General features: G+C 36.4%; 2 protein-coding genes across 3 annotated transcripts; one reads left to right on the forward strand and one right to left on the reverse strand.

Annotated features, from left to right (window-relative positions):
- The first annotated feature begins 418 nt into the window (after positions 1-418).
- Positions 419-7939, forward strand: lrrc34 (leucine rich repeat containing 34). 2 transcript variants are annotated; one of them, XM_059327206.1, is made up of 10 exons: positions 419-551; positions 1242-1354; positions 1441-1505; positions 1771-1857; positions 2356-2484; positions 3640-3735; positions 4643-4797; positions 5713-5868; positions 6386-6512; positions 7524-7939. In XM_059327206.1, the coding sequence occupies exons 1-10, from the start codon at positions 442-444 to the stop codon at positions 7740-7742; spliced, it is 1257 nt and encodes a 418-aa protein (XP_059183189.1). In that variant the 5' UTR covers positions 419-441; the 3' UTR covers positions 7743-7939. The 2 variants fall into 2 exon arrangements, with proteins under 2 accessions (XP_059183189.1, XP_059183190.1); XM_059327207.1 differs by having other exon boundaries at positions 1245-1354.
- Positions 7940-8281: 342 nt separating this feature from the next.
- Positions 8282-17527, reverse strand: lrrc31 (leucine rich repeat containing 31). The gene is made up of 10 exons (XM_059327074.1): positions 17303-17527; positions 16244-16429; positions 15287-15433; positions 14659-14826; positions 13480-13644; positions 13200-13382; positions 12222-12389; positions 11384-11548; positions 11131-11286; positions 8282-10197 (listed from the first exon to the last, which is right to left on the reverse strand). The coding sequence occupies exons 1-10, from the start codon at positions 17313-17315 to the stop codon at positions 9824-9826; spliced, it is 1725 nt and encodes a 574-aa protein (XP_059183057.1). The 5' UTR covers positions 17316-17527; the 3' UTR covers positions 8282-9823.
- Between the last annotated feature and the right edge of the window lie 1175 nt (positions 17528-18702).

An 18702-nucleotide genomic window follows, 5' to 3' on the forward strand; every position in this document is an offset into this window, starting at 1 on the left:
AAAGGAATATAATTTAATTATTGTAAACATTTAAATTGTTTTAAAAAATTATAGTTAAATTCTCTGGTGAACGTGAATTAAAAGTTTATTTTATTTATTTATTCAGTTATTTTTATTTTTATTCAATTATTATTTGTATTATTTATTTAGTTATGTTATTTTAAATGGCAGCAAGTTACATTTGTGAATATAATTTTTATCCATTAAAATGTAAAAAAAAAGTATTACTGCTTTAGATTCAAAAGGAATATTATTTAATTATTGTAAACATTTAAATTATATTGTTTTTATTATAGTTATATTCTGTTGAACATGAATTAAAAGTTTCTTTTCCTTTGTTTTATTTATTTATTTATTCAGTTATTTTTAACTTTTTTTGTCCTTCGCAGGACGCCGTCCTCCCTTGTTGCCATAGAAACTCAAACTCCACTGCGTTCACATATGATGGCTAACGGAAACATTTCAGAGTTTTACGCTGATATCTGCGCAGAACAGGAGATAAAAATAAATCCACACGTTTTGAAAGTTTTGAAGGAGTCCAAGGCAACAGAGTAAGTGGCTAAATTTAATCTAAAATGTTTAAATTTCAGCTAAAAAGGCTCAAACTGTCAAGAAACAAGACTAGCTTTCTGAGCTAATGTTGCCTTTAGGTGCTACCGGTTGATGCAGGGATTTTCCGTGTCAACATCACAGTTCACAGATAAATACAAAAAAAATAATAAATAATAATAATTAATGGGAAACCCAGGCGCACGTTTGTGTGTGCGCCTTATAAATATAATATAATATTAGGGCCACATTTAGTAAAAAAACAAAACAAATTAGTAGTAGGCTAGTTATAGTTTTACATGACATTGAGTGTATTATTTTACATTTTTTAATTTTATGGAGTGATGTTGAAATCAACACAATTCACCTCAGTATCTATGTAATAAAAACATTCAAATATGTGAAATGACCCATTTTAAATGTTTTGTTTTTTAGACTTATTAAGCCAAGCAGAAGAGATTGCATTCCGAAAAAATACTTTTAACTTTTTTTTTAGATTTTTAAACTTTGAAATGGTTCAATTTGACCCACAACACAACAGGAGGGTTATAATATAATAAAAAAATGGAATCTCTTTGTGTTTCTTCCATCCAAAAGCATTTTAATCTTATCTGAAACAGTAGTTGTCAGACTTTCAGGCACCTGAAGGCAGCATGAAATCAATCAAAGTGTTGTTTTTGTGTTTTTGATAGCAGCTTCACCTTAAAACTGCCAGGAAACAACCGGCTGAGACGCGTTCAGCGGCTTGATGACCGAGACGCTCTGGCTCTCTCTAAATGCCTCAGAAACAACCAGAGTGTGACAGGTGAGCAGTCAGCTTCAGGTGAACTCTTTTCAGTAACTCAGACTTGTTTTTAACAGCTGTAAACATGTTTTTCTGTGCATCAACAGGCCTGGACGTCAGGTACAATAACATCACAGGTGAAGGGGTCAGACACCTCGTCGACCTCCTACAGGTGAGCATTAATTAATGGTAATATGATCTAAATGTGCTGGATTTAGTTAAATGGTTAGTTTTCCTGAAATGATTATTTAATAATAAAAACAAAAATTGTATCAATAGCAGCAACAACGTATAAGACACAAGTGAGCAGGAGAATGGCCATCATATACTCCCATCATTATGTTCTGAGCCTTATTCACTTTTTATATTTTATTAATATTATTATTATTTTATTAATTAATTGATTGAAGTTTATTTTATGTGTTTTCACTGAGCAGCAGGACAGCTCTGCTCTAAAGTCTCTCAACTTGATGTTTAACGACATTCAGACAGACGGAGCTGAAGCTCTCGCCAAGAGCCTGCAGGTTCATCACACACACACACACACACACACACACACACACACACACACACACACATAGAGAGACACACACACATGCACACACACACATAGAGAGACACACACACATGCACACACACATATAGACACACACACACACACACACACACACACACACACATAAAGACACACATATATAGAGACACACACACACAGGCACGCACGCACGCAAACACATATAGAGACACACATATAGAGAGACACACACACACACACAAACACACACGCACACACACACACACACACACACACACACACACACACACACACACACACACACACACATCAGAACGTCAGTTTGTAACAACCCAATACTCAGATTTCCTCTAAATATATTAAGTCAACATGTACTAAATTAGGTGCTTTTTGCAGAGTAAACAATAGGCGAGTTATGCCGTCCCACTATCAGTTTTTATTAACAATAATTACTTTGTATTTTTTTTTAATCCCTCTCCCTCTGTAGTGTAACAGCACCTTGCTCCGCCTCACTCTGTCGGGTAATAAGATCCAGAACAGAGGAGCCATGCACCTGGCCAGCATGCTGCAGCTGAACTGCACCCTGCAGGAGCTGGAGCTGGCCCACTGTGACCTGGTACACACACACACACACACACTCACTCATAAAGAGCACTCTCTGTCACGCTGGTACATTTTAGTTTAAAGTCTGGATGACCTGACCAGACAGTCAGTTTCAATCACAGATAAATGCAGTTTTTGTAGAAATCTCCAAAATAGGAAAAGTTTTGAGACCAAATCACAGCATGGATTCTTTCCTGGATTTTCCTCAAGGTTTTGGTGACTTAAAGTTGTATTTAGGAGTTTTTTTGGCCACTTTTATTCATTCTCAAGTGCTCCAAAATGGTTAAATTTAGAACAGAATCTGTGTTACAAATCGTATTTAGCACAAAAACTGCAGCGACAACAAGTGAGCATGAAGATAATGTTCTAAGCCTTATTCACTTATTCACAATATTTCATTATTATATATTTTATATTTAATGAATGAACTATCTAACTACTCTTTCTGAAAGAACAACTTTAAACACAGTGCTGAGCTGCACATTAGACTAATTAGTTTCCCTTTTCTGTAAGTCGCTTTGGATAGAAGTCTGCTAAATGACTAAATGTAAATGTAATCTTCAGGTTGTCAGCTTTCAGTTGATTGTCTGAATACTTAATTAAATATAATAATGATTGTACTTTTTTTATTTTTATTTTACAAAAAATTACAAAAAACAGAAATGAAACAAAAATAGTAAGTGCGGGAGAGGTTAAAAAACCCTATATGGGCTTATAAGAAGCACCTCCCCAAGAAATATACAAAATTCAAAAGTAAATCAACAACAACAACGAGAGCAAGCAACAACAAATAACAAAAAAAAAGAAAGCAATAAAAGTGCCATTTTATAGCACACACACAAAAAAGTCAGAAATAAAAACATGGGTGTGTATAAAGGTAGATAATTGTATTTGAGTGTATGAGCATGTATAAGAGATAATGATCCAATGACAACTAGACTGGAAAAGAAACTATTAGGAGTCTTGATTTCACAGTTAAGCTTTCAGTCTTAACTTAAAATTATTGAGGGATGAAGATAATTGAACTACATGAATATGAGAATTCCAAAGTATGGAGCCTCTGTAAGCAAAAGAAAACTCAGTAATAGTAGTGCGACAAAAAGGAAGATGAAGTTTATCAGTGTGTCTGGTGTTGTAAGAATGGTTGGGGTCTCCTCTGTCCCTGCAGGCCACTCAGAGTGTGATCGCCTTTGCCATCGTGTTGAAAAGCAACAGAACTCTCCTCAGAGTGGATCTCAGCCGGCCGCTGCTCTTCAGCTACCAGGTACACACACACACACACACACACACACACACACACACACACACACACTCATTCTTGTATTTCTATCTTTTGTGAGGGCCCTCAGGGCAATAGTGGATTCCCTACCAAGGTTATAATAGTTTTGAATTTTTCATTAGTTTTAGTTTTAATTTTGTTGTGAATTTTTGTTTTCAAATTCAGTTAGTTTTAATTCGTTTTTAGAGTGAGTTTTCTAGTTTTAGTTTAGTATTTATTTTTTTTAAATGCTTTAGTTTTAGTTTAGTTTTTATTAGTTGTATTTTTTTGTAATGGGGTGTTTGTTGGGTGGGAGATTAAAAGAGGTCACAGTAAATTTTCCCTTCATTTCCTTTGTCTTATCCATCTTCATTATGTATGAAAAAAGTTGACAAAGACGAAAACTAAGGACAATTTCACTATAATTTTAGTTAGTTTTGTAACCACACAATACAGTTTCAGTTAGTTAATTAATCATCTTTTTTTAAACATGAACCTAATTGTAACCTTTAACCCTAAAATAAAGTCTGGTATCTCAAAAACAGCCTTTAAAGAAGTGAGGACCGGCCGAAATGTCCTCACTTTCTTGGCTAAAAATGCGTTCTGGTCCCCACTATGTAGGAAGTACAAGAACACACACACACACATGTCTTTATGTAGTTGTGAGGACCACCACTTCCCCTAGCACAACACACACATTTCAGGGTTTACCATCTGTTAGAACCTTCCCTGAAATTCATACAGATGATTAATTAAGGCCTTTAGAGGCTATCCTAGCATTTTCTTTGTGAGGACCGGGAAAAATGTCCTTACAACTACAAATGTCCTCACACTGTTGGTGTTCTGCCAAGGGTTGGCCCTCACAACTATTTAAATACAAGCATGTGTGTGTGTGTGTGTGTGTGTGTCTCAGGAGGAGTGGGCGGTGCACGTCTCTGAGATGCTGGCGGTGAACAGCAGCCTGGTGGAGCTCCACCTGGGGACGATGGGGATGAGTGACGGAGGGATGGAGCGTCTGGCCGACGGCCTGCAGCTCAACCACAGCCTGAGATACCTGGACCTGCACGGGTAGGAACACAGACGTTTCTGTCAGTAGTAGAATCCATCTGATGCTCAGGGCTGAAACTGGTAAAGAGCAGAGGTGTTTCTACTTATTTTAAGGATTTTTTAGGGACCTTGAAGAGTTCAAAATATCCTGTTTTTACTCATTTTAATGATCTTTACAGATTTAAAAGGGAAGAAAATATCCTGTTGTTGTTATTTTAAAGACTTTTAGAGCTATTTTACTTATATTCTGGATTATTAGAGAATTGAAAAGGACAAAACATTATGTTTTTACTTTTTTTTTTTTTTTTTAGAGAGAGATTTGAAGAGGTGAAATATCATGTTTTACTTTTTTCAAGGACTTTTAAAGGTCTGAGGAGGAGAAAATATCCTGTTTTTATTTATTTCAAGGATGTTCAGAGATTTAGAGAGGAGAAAACATTGTGTTTCTACTTATTGTAAGGATTTTTTTAGGGACTTGAAGAGGTCAAAATATCCTGTTTTTACTCATTTAATGATCTTTACAGATTTAAAGGGAAGAAAACACCCTGTTGTTGACTGTTAGAGGTCTGAGGAGGAGAAAAACAATCCTATTTTACTTATTTTGATGATCTTAAAAGATATGTTTGTTTAGATATGTCATTTTGTTTTTTGATATTTATGTACACAATAGATGGCCAAAATGAACATATCTATTTGATTAAATAATCATCTAGTGATATTCTATTTATATATCAATAACTTTAAATGATTCTTTGACCCAGAAAATGTAGATTTTGACACCAAGATTGACCTTCTAAGTGGTTTGGAGGATATATTGGTTCTCATAGACTTTATATGGCTGCTATCAAAAATTTAAACCTATGGAGATGGAGAATATGTGGAGAAAATGGAGTGAAACTGGTAAAGAGAAGTAAGCCCCACTGTCTTGTTGTGCAGGAACCGTGTGACTCGTGACGGCGTGCGTCACCTCGCCGAGCTGCTGAAGAAGAACCCGAGCCTGGAGGTCATAGATCTGTCGGCCAATCGGATCGAAGATGAAGGCGCTGTGTACCTGAGCGAGGCGGTCAGCTGGCCGCGCTGCAGCCTCAGAGAGTGAGTCACATAAACAGCAGCTCTGCAACGTTTAAAATGAAGCAACTGCTCCTTCTGACCCCTTCACCTTAATGTTTTAATGCTTTGTGAGTATTTTCCTTCTCAGATTTGTCTCTTGAAAGACTTTTACATTGTCAGAAGAGGGGAAAGTATCAGTAGTCTTAACTTATTAAAGAGGAGAAATTACTTTTAGATGGGAGGAGAAAATATCCACTTTTTACTTATATTATGGAATATTAGAGAATTGAAGAAGAGAAAACATTATGTTTTTACTTATTTTAATGATTTTGAAGCGGAGAAATGTCATGTTTTACTTGTTTTAAGGACTCTTATAGGTCTGAGGAGGAGAAAGTATCCTGTTTTTATTTATTTCAAGGATTCCAGAGGTTTGAATATGATTTTTAGAAGTTATTTTTACTTCTTTTAGAGATCTGAAGTAGAGAAGAATGTGTCTGTGTTATCAGAATGATGCAACTTTAATTCAATGAGACGTCCAACCTGTGTCTCCGTGTGTCAGGCTGTCTGTCTGCAGGAACAACATCAGGACGGAGGGTCTGCTGTCTCTGGCTCACGCTATGACAGAAAACACAACTCTGACTCACATCTACATCTGGGGGAACCAGCTGGAGGAGCCGGTGTGTCAGGTAACACACACACATCCTGAAGTGGATCAGAAACACCTGCTGCCTTTAACCCTCTGGAGTCCATCTATTTATTGAAAATACACGTTTTATTTACAGTAATAACTTTATTTATATATGATATGTAGACAAGCTGAGAAAGACAGTTAAAGTGCAATCATAGGAGCTTTCACAGTGTGTTATTTATGTTTCTAGACCATTTTTAAAATGAGAGTTTTCTCTCTACAATGAAAATTATTACTTTTTTTAATTTACATGCAAATAGACTGTTTTGTAGTTTCATTATTTATTCTTTTCTATGCTGCTTTTGTGTGTATAAAATGATACATTTCCATAGAAACCTGTGTCTTTTGTTTGTATTTTGGGTTCCTGGCAGCTTTATACTTTAATTAAAATAAAATGAAAAATCTGACTGATAGCCAAGTTTGTGTGGAGAAAAAGGAGCCATGCATGTGATGTAAGGACAGACTGAAAGATGCTGAACAGAGACAGAAATGAATGCAGAGGAAGTTGACAAATTTGAACCAAAATCTCCTGAACTTCAGAGAGTTAACCCTCTGGAGTCCACGAAAGTGCCGGAGCAGGACTTCTTTATGACGTCAAAAAAAGACACAAAAATGATCAAAAAAGACACAAAATGACTAAAAAAGAAACAAAAAGACACAAAATTACTAGAAAAAAGACAAAAAAAATAGACAAAATGACAAAAAAATGACAAAAAAAGAGACAAAATGACAAAAAAAAGAGACAAAATGACCAAAAAAAGACACAACAACAGACACAAAATGACCAAAAAAGACACAACAACAGACACAAAATGACAAAAGACACAAAATAACTAAAACAAGACACAAAAAAGACATGAAAAGGATTCAAAAATGGGCAGAATAGTCCAAGACTCCATAGAGTTAACTTTGGACAAAATAATTCTGGTGACATTCAGTGAAGTGTATTTGTGGTCCTTTGAACTTGAAACCATCCAGTCAGAAGTTAACCTGAACTCATCGTCTGCAGGCCTTCAGGGATCTGATGTCCAGCGGCCGGCTGCCTGCTGAGCAGACGGACGTCAGCGCGTACGAGGTGGACGGTCACGTGTTCCTCGCTGAGGTCTTCCACAGTTTAAGGAGACACTATAACAAGACAAACAGCTCCAACACGGGGACAAACCAGGCCGCCAGCCCCGAATCCAGCTTCACACCACACAGTCAGCTGGTCGCCCTGCAGGCCTGCTGAAGCTCTCATTACATCACATACAACTGAATCCTTCAGACTAAGAAAAAGACGATTCATATGCACACAAGTCAAAATAACAATGTAAATATGCAAGAAAAACTCTCAAACTTAAGCTTTCGAATAAGCTTTCTGAACAACAACCTGTTGTCTGTGAGGTTTTTTATTTAAAGGTGCATCCAAACTTTACATCCTTACATCTTTTTTTTGTCATTTTCTTTTTATTGGTTTTTGATTTTACTTGTAAATGAATGAAAATGACCAAAAAAGACACAAAATGACTAAAAAAAGACACAAAAAGAGACAAAATGACTAGAAAAAAGAGACAAAATTACCAAAAAATGGACAAAATTACCAAAAAAGACACAACAAACACAAAATGACCAAAAAAGACACAAAATGACAAAAGACACAAAATAACTAAAACTCACCAACATCACATACAACTAAATCCTTCAGACTAAGAAAGAGATGATTCATATGCACACAAGTCAAAATAACAATGTAAATATGCAAGAAAAACTCTCAAACGTGTGATAAAATAAGCTTTCTGAACAACAACCTGTTGCCTGTGAGTTTTTTTTAATTAAATTAAAGGTGCATCCAAACTTTACATCTTTACATCTTTTTTTTTGTCATTTACTTTTTATTGGTTTTTGATTTACCATGTAAATGAACAAACAAACAATCAACATGAAGACCTATAGACAAATACAGAAAATATCAAGGGAAAAGTAAAAGTGTACAAAACACCCCAAAAAAAAAGAAAAAAAGGGAAAGGTAGAAAGAAATGAAAGTATTCTGATAGTCCAATCTGAGAACATCCTTACATCTTATTTACATTTAAATAGAAAGTGCAAAGATTTAATCTTGTGAAATAAACCTGTGCATGCAAGTTCGATAGTTCAAGTTTTTATATGAGCATCAGAGGTTGTCACAAACTTTATGAAACCCGACGATATTCAACATCATTCAGTACGTTTATATGACACTTGAAAAAAAACAAATTGTGCCTTAATCTGAATATAACTGGACAACAAAAAAAGTGCATGTAAATGTTTTTAGTCCGACTAATGTCGGAGTTCTCCAACTCTGATTTATACACACAGATAATTTGATTGCAAATCGTTTTTTTCCGGCATGCATGACGACAACGCATGTGTGCATGCTCCACCCCCAGAAACAGGAATTAAAAACAAATAAGTGCTCAGTCTGAACACTCTGAAAAGATCTAATCTGCATGTTCCAGGAAAATGTTTTGACATGTCAAGTTTGACTTGTTTTAGGGACTTTTTATAGGTCGGTCTGAGGAGGAGAAAATATCCTGTCAGAGATTTAGAGAGGAGAAAACATTGTGTCTCTCCTTAATTTAATGATTTTTAGAAATTTGAAGAGGAGAAAACACTGTGTTCTTACTTATTTGAAGGATTGTTAGAGAATTGAAGAGGTCAAAATATCCCGTTTTTTACTTACTTTAATGATTTTAAAGTGAAGAAAAGTCATGTTTCAAGGACTTTTATATGTCTGAGGAGGATAAAATATCCTGTTTTTATTTATTTCAAGGATTTTCAGAGATTTAGAGAGGAGAAAACATTGTGTTGTAGGACTTGGAGAGGTCAAAATATCCTGTTTTCACTCATTTTAATGATTTTTAGAGATTTAAAGGGGAGAAAACATCCTATTGTTATTATTTTAAAGACTTTTAGAGGTCTGAGGATGAACTTTTTACTTATATTATGGATTATTAGAGAATTAAAGAGGACAAAACATTATGTTTTTACTTATTTTAATGATTTTGAAGTGGAGAAATGTCATGTTTTACCTGTGTTAAGGACTTTTATAGGTCTGAGGAGGATTAACAGAGATTTAGAGAGGAGAGAAAATTGTGTTTCTACTTATTTTAAGGATTTTTTTAGGGACTTGAAGAGGTCAAAATATCCTGTTTTTACTTATTTAAATTAGTTTTAGCAGTTTGAATAGGAGAGAAGAATTTTTAAAGTTTTGAAGGGGAGAAAACATTTAATTTTGACTTCTTTTAGACAGCAGCTGGTGTTCTTCAGTGACATGACATCAGATCAGAGCCTCTACTCCTCAGGACTCTCCTGATTGGTCGCTTTTAACGACGACGCTGCGTCTTTCTTCGGCGCGTCCCACTCCAGCAGGACGCTCCTCTTCCTCAGGCTGTGGTTCAGCTGCTTCCTGTCCCGGGAGCCGAGCGTCCAGCGCCGCAGCGCCAGGCGGGTCAGCGCCGGGAGCCGAGGCAGGGCGCCGAGCAGCGCCGGCAGCCAGGCGGAGCAGGGGGCCGAGGTCGAAGGTCGCAGGCTGAGGTCCAGCTCCTGCAGCGAGCCCAGGCCTCCTGCTGCCAACAGGGCCGACCAGCCGTCGGCGCCCACCGAGCCGTTGTAGGACAGATCCAACAGCCGCAGAGAGGACAGGCTGCCACGTCTGCACACGGCCGCTGGGCAGACAGAGAGCAGGGATCAGACTCTCAACCAAAACAATAACAAAAGACAGAGCTGTGAAGCAGCGCGGGATCATGGGAGTTGTTGTCTTCATCACCATGGTCGTCAGATTCCTTCAGTGTTTACTGTCAGGAGGTTTGAATAAAGCAGCTTCACCTTAAAAATCTGTGTTTCTGCAGTGTTGTTCAGCAGACACAGGACGCCCCGCTCAGCTTGAGATGAGAGATGTCCCATGACTACAATCCTTCATGTAGTTAAAAATAATCTAAAGGTGCACCGCAAAACTGTGGATAAAAAGGCAGTTTATGACAGCTACTGTCAATTAACCACACACCAGCCGTTCTCATAGTGTGGTCCCGTTAATGTCCCGCTATATTGCTGGAAAGATCTGTGTCGGCTTTTCACCTTAAGGTGTTCATAGTGAACCCACAAAGGCAAAGTGATCATCTGCTCTTTCATAGTGCAGTCTGGCGTCGCGGAACGAGGTGGGAGGAGATGGTAGTGATGTGCGACAGCAGCAGCAGTAGCACAGTGCTAATAGGCTAACAGTTAGCTTTGCAGCAGTACAGTGTGTATGTGCTGCAGCAGCAAGAGTTCACTTAGTGATCTCTGTTTGTTTTCAACAAGCACCAGACACTCTGTGCACAGTAAGCAATGCCGTTTTTTTTTTACAATCAGTGGCGGACACCACGTGTACAGTTAGCATGCCGGTTTGTTTACAAAGTTTCTTCATCATTTGTACAAAAAATGCTTGTTTTACGCTTGAACACTTGATTAGCCTCCAATTCTTTGTCATAGCCTTGGATGGAACTTTTAAAAAATTCTGGCTCTTTACTTGTACTTGTACTGTGTGTGTGTGTGTGTGTGTGTGTGTGTGTGTGTGTGTGTGTGTGTGTGTGTGTGTGTGTGTGTGTGTGTGTGTGTGTTACCTAGGTGTCTCAGGTCGTCAGTGGTGAGGTCACAGCTGCTGAGGCGGAGCTCCAGGATGACGGACGGCTGCAGAGCGTCCAGCAGCAGCACCAGATGTCCCCCGACCACTTTACACCAGGACACATCCACACTGCACAGGTAGGGCAGGGCCAGGGCTGACACACACACACACACACACACACACACAGTATTATTCTGTTTGTCAGTAGTTGTAGTACCGGCTGTATCTGTACCAGTATCAGTGTGTGGTACCGAGGCTGGTGAAGGACTCCTGGTTCAGGCTGCAGCTGTTGAGCGGCAGGCGTCTCATCTGAGTCAGAGGGAGGGCGGAGACCAGCGGACAGGCCACGCCCCCCACCTCCTTATTGGACGACACGTCGAGGTCGGTCAGCGCCGTCAGAGAGGGAAGCACCTGGACTGGAGAGTCACATGATTGATGACCTCACAGCTCAATGACAGCTTTGAGACACTTTAACCTTCCTCTTATGTTAACTTTCTGTTACTATCATTTAAGAAATTATATAAATTTATGTAATTATCCATAAAATACCCTCAAAACAACCATTTATCATCCAATTAATTTCTTACCTCCGTGTGGCTTCTGTATCCATGAAAAGTTTAGTTTTAATATTTTTTGTGTGACCTTTTTGACAGCATACCTCTCCACCTAAAAGAACCTCAAGAGATTATATAAATAAATAAAAGCTTGTTATGTTACCTGACTATCACTGAGGGGTATTAGAAGACATCTCAAATTAATGTTTTATTTTAATATTAACTATAGTAACATCTATGGTGTTACGGGTCAATTTTGACCCGTATATGTTTCACCATATATTGTTTTATAATCTTATATTATAACTGAAACAACAACATTTTTTCCCCACAGGACATTTTATAATTTAGTGAAATAGATTTTTTTGTTTTTTTTGTTTCAATAGAAGTTCCTGACAAAGTCAAAAAGCCTTGATGCAATTAACAAAAGTTGTGTGGTACTTTTATGCATTAAAACCTAAAACGGGGCAGGGTCGACCCTAACACAAGAGGAAGGTTAACAAACACATTAACTGACACACACACACAGACTCACTGAGGGCCTGCAGGTCGGTGTGTGTGAGGCAGCAGAGGTGGAGGTCGAGGCTCTGCAGGTGTGTGAGGTGAGCCAGGTGCAGCGTGAGGCGGCTCAGTCCTCCAGACAGACTTTTGTTAGAGGACAGGTCCAACTCTCTCAGAGAGGGGAGGCAGCGGAGCGAACCACCTGCAGGACGAGGACAACACGTCAGCGTCCATCAGCCTAAAGCAGACGTCCTGTCAGTAAACGGGTGATTCTCATGAACATGGTACAGCTCATAGCAAAAATCCAAGAGCATTGAATACATATTTTCTTTGACCCTTTATAGCATATACAATCTAAAGTCACTGTTTAATATGAATTTATAATCTATTTCTAAAATGTTAAGGTATTTTCTGACATTTTTGGAGACACTGGGAGCTAAATTCATGACCATAACACAATTTTTAATTAAAAAAATAACGAAAGTTTTTTTTTTTTCTTTTTTTTCTTTGGCAAGCACTTAAAAATGCTAAAGGGTAGCTGGTATCACCAAAATGTATTTTAATAAAATTTACACATATTTTAATGCAAACGATTCTATCATTATCGTAACATTTAACCATTTTTTTCTCATCAATTTTCATTCAGATTTTGTTCTTTATACATTGTTAAAAACCATTATGTTTGATTATATTCTGTTAAATTATACATTTTTAAACAAATATATATTTATTTTTATAAAGTTTATTTAATATTTATTGTATACAAGTGTGGGGAAACCATGACATTTTTATCTGGACGCATTACGGAAATGAATTTGTGAATCAAAAATATGTTTAAAAATATAGAAAATATTATTTTAATATAAAAATAATGAATTGTGGCTTATTATGACTATATTGTTCACTCATATAAAAGTGAAATATATTTAGTTTATTAAAGTATGTCCTTATAATCTTCACAGACAGAACTTAGACTGGCATCATGAGAATCACCCAAACAGTGATCTCCTACCCAGAGCCTCCAGGCTGTCCGGCTGCAGACCGCAGGCCTGCAGGCGCAGCGTTGTGAGGGAGGCGGCGTGGGAGAGAGACGAGGCCAACGACACGAAGCCGCCCGCGTCAACTTCCTGTGAGAGCCGAGGATTACAGGAGACGTCCAGCACACACAGTCTGCTGAGGTCACACAGCATTCCTCCTGAGAGGGACAGATATACTGTACGTTATACACAAGAGACAGAGTAGAGAATTACACATGTTATGTGGCATTATGGGAAATGTAGGAAAATACTTGCCCAGCACAGAAGCATCAGCTGCAGTGAGCTGACAGGCCACCAGGTGGAGCTCCCTCAGTGGTGGGGGGAGTTTACCCAGCAGGCCTTGCAAAGCGCCGCCACCCACACCGCCGTTCCAGGACAAATCCAGGACCTCCAGGAGCGGCAGGCAGCCGAGAGCTTCACCTGCACCAACATGGAACAAAGCAACAACTTCTATTCATTTCATGATGTCTTCATATTGATTGATTTCAATCCAAAACTCAAAAGAAATTCAGTTTGTTATCACACAAAACTAAAGATTTTTCAATTAAGAAGCTGGAACTAGGTCATATTTGGTATTATTTGCAGGAAAAATGACAACAGACCATTTATAAACTGATCATTAATCCAGACTAGAAAACAAAGCAGCGTGGAGCCCTACTGTAAATTTACCTCTAAAGTTCTGGCTGTAAACTCCATGAGGCCAGTTTCAGTTTGATGATGATCAAAGTGATATTTAGTATAAAATGATAGAACTGGATGTAATTTCTTATATGTTATATTTGCAACCTTTGTTCACATTTGCAACATTTAAAATTCTTTATTGAACATGATAGTGTTTTGAAAGTTAAAAAAAAATATTCAAAATCAAATTTTTTGTTGGACTAAAGGACTAAAAAAGACACAAAATTACAAAAAAAAAAAGACACAAAATGACCAAAAAAGACACAAAAATGACTTACAAAGACACAAAATAAACATTTTCAAAGTGGTGTATACAGGCAGGATGAAAAGGATAAAAAAATGGACAAAATAGCCCCAGACTCCAGAGAGTTAAGGCTACATTTGCTGATATTTTGCAGAGAGAACTAAAGATGCTGAGTGAAAACACATTAAATGTGCGTTCCAGTACTTTTTATCATGCAAGGGAAAGATTTTTATGCATGCAGCCTGCAAGCCAGCATGCTCTCCTGGTTGTTCTGTGCAGCTTATGCAGCATATCAAAGGGTCAATTTTAAAGGCACAATGTTATGATGGAATAGTATGTCTGCACTGTATGCATACTGCATGCAACAGATTGTGCATAGAGCAGCTGCAGTAACAGTAAAAAAGAAACAAGGGACTCTGCATGTTTGACATTAGAGAAACATTCTGACTTCTGAGAGAGTTAAAAGTCTTGATCTGCATGAAGCTTCATCAGAAATATTAATGACCCACCCAGAGTAGTGACATCATCAGCGTTCAGCCTGCAGCTGCAGAGCCTCAGCGCTCTGACTCCGCCCACATGCTGCAGGTAACAGGTGAGCGCCGACAGACTCCCACCAATCAGATCGTTCCAGGACACGTCCAACTCCTCCAGCTGAGGGAGGAACTGGAGCAGCGTCGCTGAGGAGGGATGAACCAAATATTACATATAGATAAAGGAAAAACAACAGGAAGGTTAAGTTAACAACAATAACCTCATTATGACTGAAATAAAGAAGTCCACTTAGATCTAGGTTTTACCCGACACAGACACTCAACAGTCTTAATTAGAGTGAATCAGACTACATGCATACAACACAAATTGACAAAGTGTAGTACGATACAGTTAATCACATCACAAAAGGGGAAAATTCATTACACAATAGGAATAAATAGAGGAGAGTGTAAATAAATCGATATGACTTCAAGGTGACTTAAATTACACTAAAAAAAGAAGAGGAAATAAGGGTTGAGAACTTCTTATGGATAAAGAATTTCTCCAGTAAAATAAAAAAATTAACCAGATGAATTAGAGACTTGTAACAAATTAAATCAGACAAAAATTTCTCAGGAGATTGACAGAAAGATGAGACTGGTGCACCTGTCTCCAGCAGGTCTGTGGCGGTGAGGTCACAGTGAGCCAGGCCGAGGCTCCGGCTGTCAGCCTTCTTCCCCAAACGCTGCAGGAACACACAGACCCGCCCCCAGCCAGCATCACACTCACTCTCTGCTGCTGCCTCAACCACACCTGCAACACAAACATGATTTAAAAAAATGACAAAAAAAAGACATGAAATGACCAGAAGAGACACAAGATTACCAACAAAAGATGTAAAAATGACTGAAGAAAGTCACAAAATTACCAAAAAAATTACCAACAAGACACAATTAGCAAAAGAGACACATAATTACCAACAAAAGATGTAAAAATGACTAAAAAAGTCACAAAATTACCAAATAAATGACCAACAAAAGACAGAATTGGCAAAAGAGACACAAACATTACTAACAAAGATGTAAAAATTACACAAAATTACAAAAAAAAAAAAAAAAATACATGACATGACCAAAGGAGACACAAAATTACCAAAAAGATGTAAAAATGACTTCAAAAAGTCACAAAATTACCAAAAACATTACCAACAAGACACAATTAGCAAAAGAGACACAAAATTACCAACAAAAGATGTAAAAAATTACACAAAATCACAAAAATGACACAAAAATGACCAAAAAATAGAAAAAAGACATGAAATGACCAAAAGAGACACAAAATTACCATCAAAAGATGTAAAAATGACAAAAAAGTCACAAAATTACCAAATAAATGACCAACAAAAGACAGAATTGGCAAAAGAGACACAAAAATTACCAACAAAAGATGTAAAAATTACACAAAATTACAAAAAAGACCCAAAGATAACAAAAAAAAATACAAAAAAGACATGAAATGACCAAAAGAGACATAAAATTACCAAAAAAAGATGTAAAAATGACAAAAAAAATCTAACAAAAAAAACAAAAATAAATCTAACTGCCATTAAATCCCTTTCCTCACCTGAGCCGGGTCCTCTCTCCTCGCGGCCCTCCGCCTCTCCGTCCTCGGGGATCCCCATCCGGTCCCGGGACAGGAAGCGTCCCAGCGGCTTCCTGTCTGAGGCCGTGCGCTTCCTGCGGATCTGGTTCATGATGAGGTCAAGAGGTGAACGCCTCGGAGCGCCGCCGTCCCGCCCCCGCTGACCATCTGACCACCACACACACAACAAACACCTTTAACATCATCTCGTGCTCTAAATGTCCATTAAATCATGTTGATTCTATTTCATTACAAATGCTTTTATTCAAAATGTATCTGTTCATGGTTGCATTATGGAGTCTCTAGTAATAAATGGATTTTTATTGTAGGAAATGAAAAACTAAATAAAATCAAATGAAATGTGCATATGTATTAAGTATTTTTACATGGTACATTTTCAATTATTATTCATATATTTTTTATTTAGAATTATTTAATTAATTTAAAAAAATAAAAATATATTTGTTATTATTACTATTAACAATAAATAATAATATTATTAATAAATAAAAAACATTATTTTTCATTTGATTATTTATTATTAAAAAATGAATAATGAATGAATAATTAAAAAACATTTATATATATATATATATATTACTATTAACAATAAATAATAATATTATTAATAAATAAAAAACATTACTTTTCATTTGATTATTTATTATTAAAAATACAGAATAAATGAATAGTTAAAAAACCCATTATATATATTCATTATTATTATTATTAATTTATTATATTATATGTTTTATTGTTTTTAAGAACATACCAAATGCAGTAAAATTATTATTATGAATCTAATATTTTTGGTGGAGGATTGAATTCACAGTCATCATTAAGTGCAAAAATAATCATAAAAAGCTTCAGCAGAGTTCAATAAATCAAGAGAGTTTCCTCTAAAGTTGCAGTTTATGTCATCAGAGATAATTGTCTTTCAGAGTAAATAGTTTGTGAAGCTTTAGGGCAGAAATCACATTTACTGCAGTAAAATCTCTGCACTATATGATCTTTATTTATTTTCTACTAATAGAATCTCACCTGCAGACTCCATGAGCGGGTTGGAAGAGAGCAGCTCCAACTAAACAGCGAATAAAAGGATAAAAAAGATAAAAAGATAAATAAAACTCGAGTGCTTTTATCAGCCAGTCGTCACGGTGATGCGTTCATGCTCCGTCCGACTAATCCTAACATGAAGAGATAAAACTAAAAACTGTCAGTGAACTCAGCTTTAATTTAAATCATACCTGCAGATTAAATCAAATCCGTACTTCTTCTTCTTCTACTTTCAGCAGCTTCTCACACTTTGCTCTTAGTTTGACACCTGGATGACGTCACGTCCCGTGCTCGTCAGGTGGCTCATCCCGGAAGCTGGACGGGAACACCTTCAGTAAACGTGTTTCAGTTCCTCTTTAAAAAATAAACATCTGATACACAAACAGCTACAGTAGTAATAAGTTCTCTGTTACAGGTAAAAGTACAAAAGTATCAGCAGCAATATAAACATAAAGTACCCAAAAGTACTAATTAGGCAGAATAATACACATCATTATAATTTGTTTATAATTTATATTTATAGATGGATGTGTTTGGATTGGCAAGCTATCTCTGTATTTTAAAATGAAATCAAATAAATAAAATATTTATGTTTTTATTCTGTCTTTGTTATTTTATTTTGAAACCCTGGTATCTATTTTGCCTATGAATTTTTACATTTGTTTATTTAAATGATTTTATTGATTTATTACGACGGAGTATTAAGGCCCCATTTAGAAAAAAAAAATGAATTACGAGATTAAATAGTAAATATTGAATTAAAAACGAGAAACCTATCTTAATTATTCGAAATGCTCCACGGCCCTCATGTTGTTTTTATTATTTTATCCTTTAATTCTATTTCAAACTCATTTAATTTGGACTGACCGAACATTTAATTGTATTACTTTAATTTCTCTTTACAGCACTTATAAAGCCAGGAATTTTTTTTACTCTGCAATTACTTAATAAAATTTTGTATTTTACTTAATTTTATGCATTCCATACCACCTTATTGCATTATTCAAAAGGGTTTTTTCTCTATTTTGTTATGCATTCTATTTTCAACTTAATTTTACATAAATCAAGGTTTTTTTTTTTTTCAATTTTTGAATGAATAACAATGTCTGTTACTGTTGTTCCTGTCGGTTTTCATGTGAAGCTCTTGTGCATGTCATTCTGTTCTTATAAAGCACTTTGAGCTGTATTGCTTGTATGAAAGGTGCTATTAAAATTAAATTTCATATTACATTTGAAAAAAAATCAGATTTTTACCTACTATTTGCCTTAATTATTACAGTGGTTAGTTAGTATATTGTTAAATAGTAAGAACTCTCCATCAAAATATAACTCAAAACTCAAAGTAAAGAACCTCATATGAGTATAACAGTAAAAGTTGACAAATA

Source organism: Centropristis striata, chromosome 23 (genome assembly GCF_030273125.1).
Source record: "Centropristis striata isolate RG_2023a ecotype Rhode Island chromosome 23, C.striata_1.0, whole genome shotgun sequence".
Taxonomy (NCBI): Eukaryota; Metazoa; Chordata; class Actinopteri; order Perciformes; family Serranidae; genus Centropristis; species Centropristis striata.

Bases quoted from the DNA above. Each gene is read 5' to 3' on its own strand.
- lrrc34 (XM_059327206.1), top strand. From the start codon at position 442: ATGATGGCTAACGGAAACATTTCAGAGTTTTACGCTGATATCTGCGCA. The intron at 5,869-6,385 runs GTGAGTCACATA...TCCGTGTGTCAG, and splicing joins CCGCGCTGCAGCCTCAGAGA to GCTGTCTGTCTGCAGGAACA. The intron at 6,513-7,523 runs GTAACACACACA...CATCGTCTGCAG, and splicing joins TGGAGGAGCCGGTGTGTCAG to GCCTTCAGGGATCTGATGTC.
- lrrc31 (XM_059327074.1), bottom strand. The intron at 14,827-15,286 runs GTGCACCAGTCT...ATCCCTCCTCAG, and splicing joins CACAGACCTGCTGGAGACAG to CGACGCTGCTCCAGTTCCTC. The intron at 11,287-11,383 runs GTACCACACACT...TGTGTGTGTCAG, and splicing joins GGAGTCCTTCACCAGCCTCG to CCCTGGCCCTGCCCTACCTG.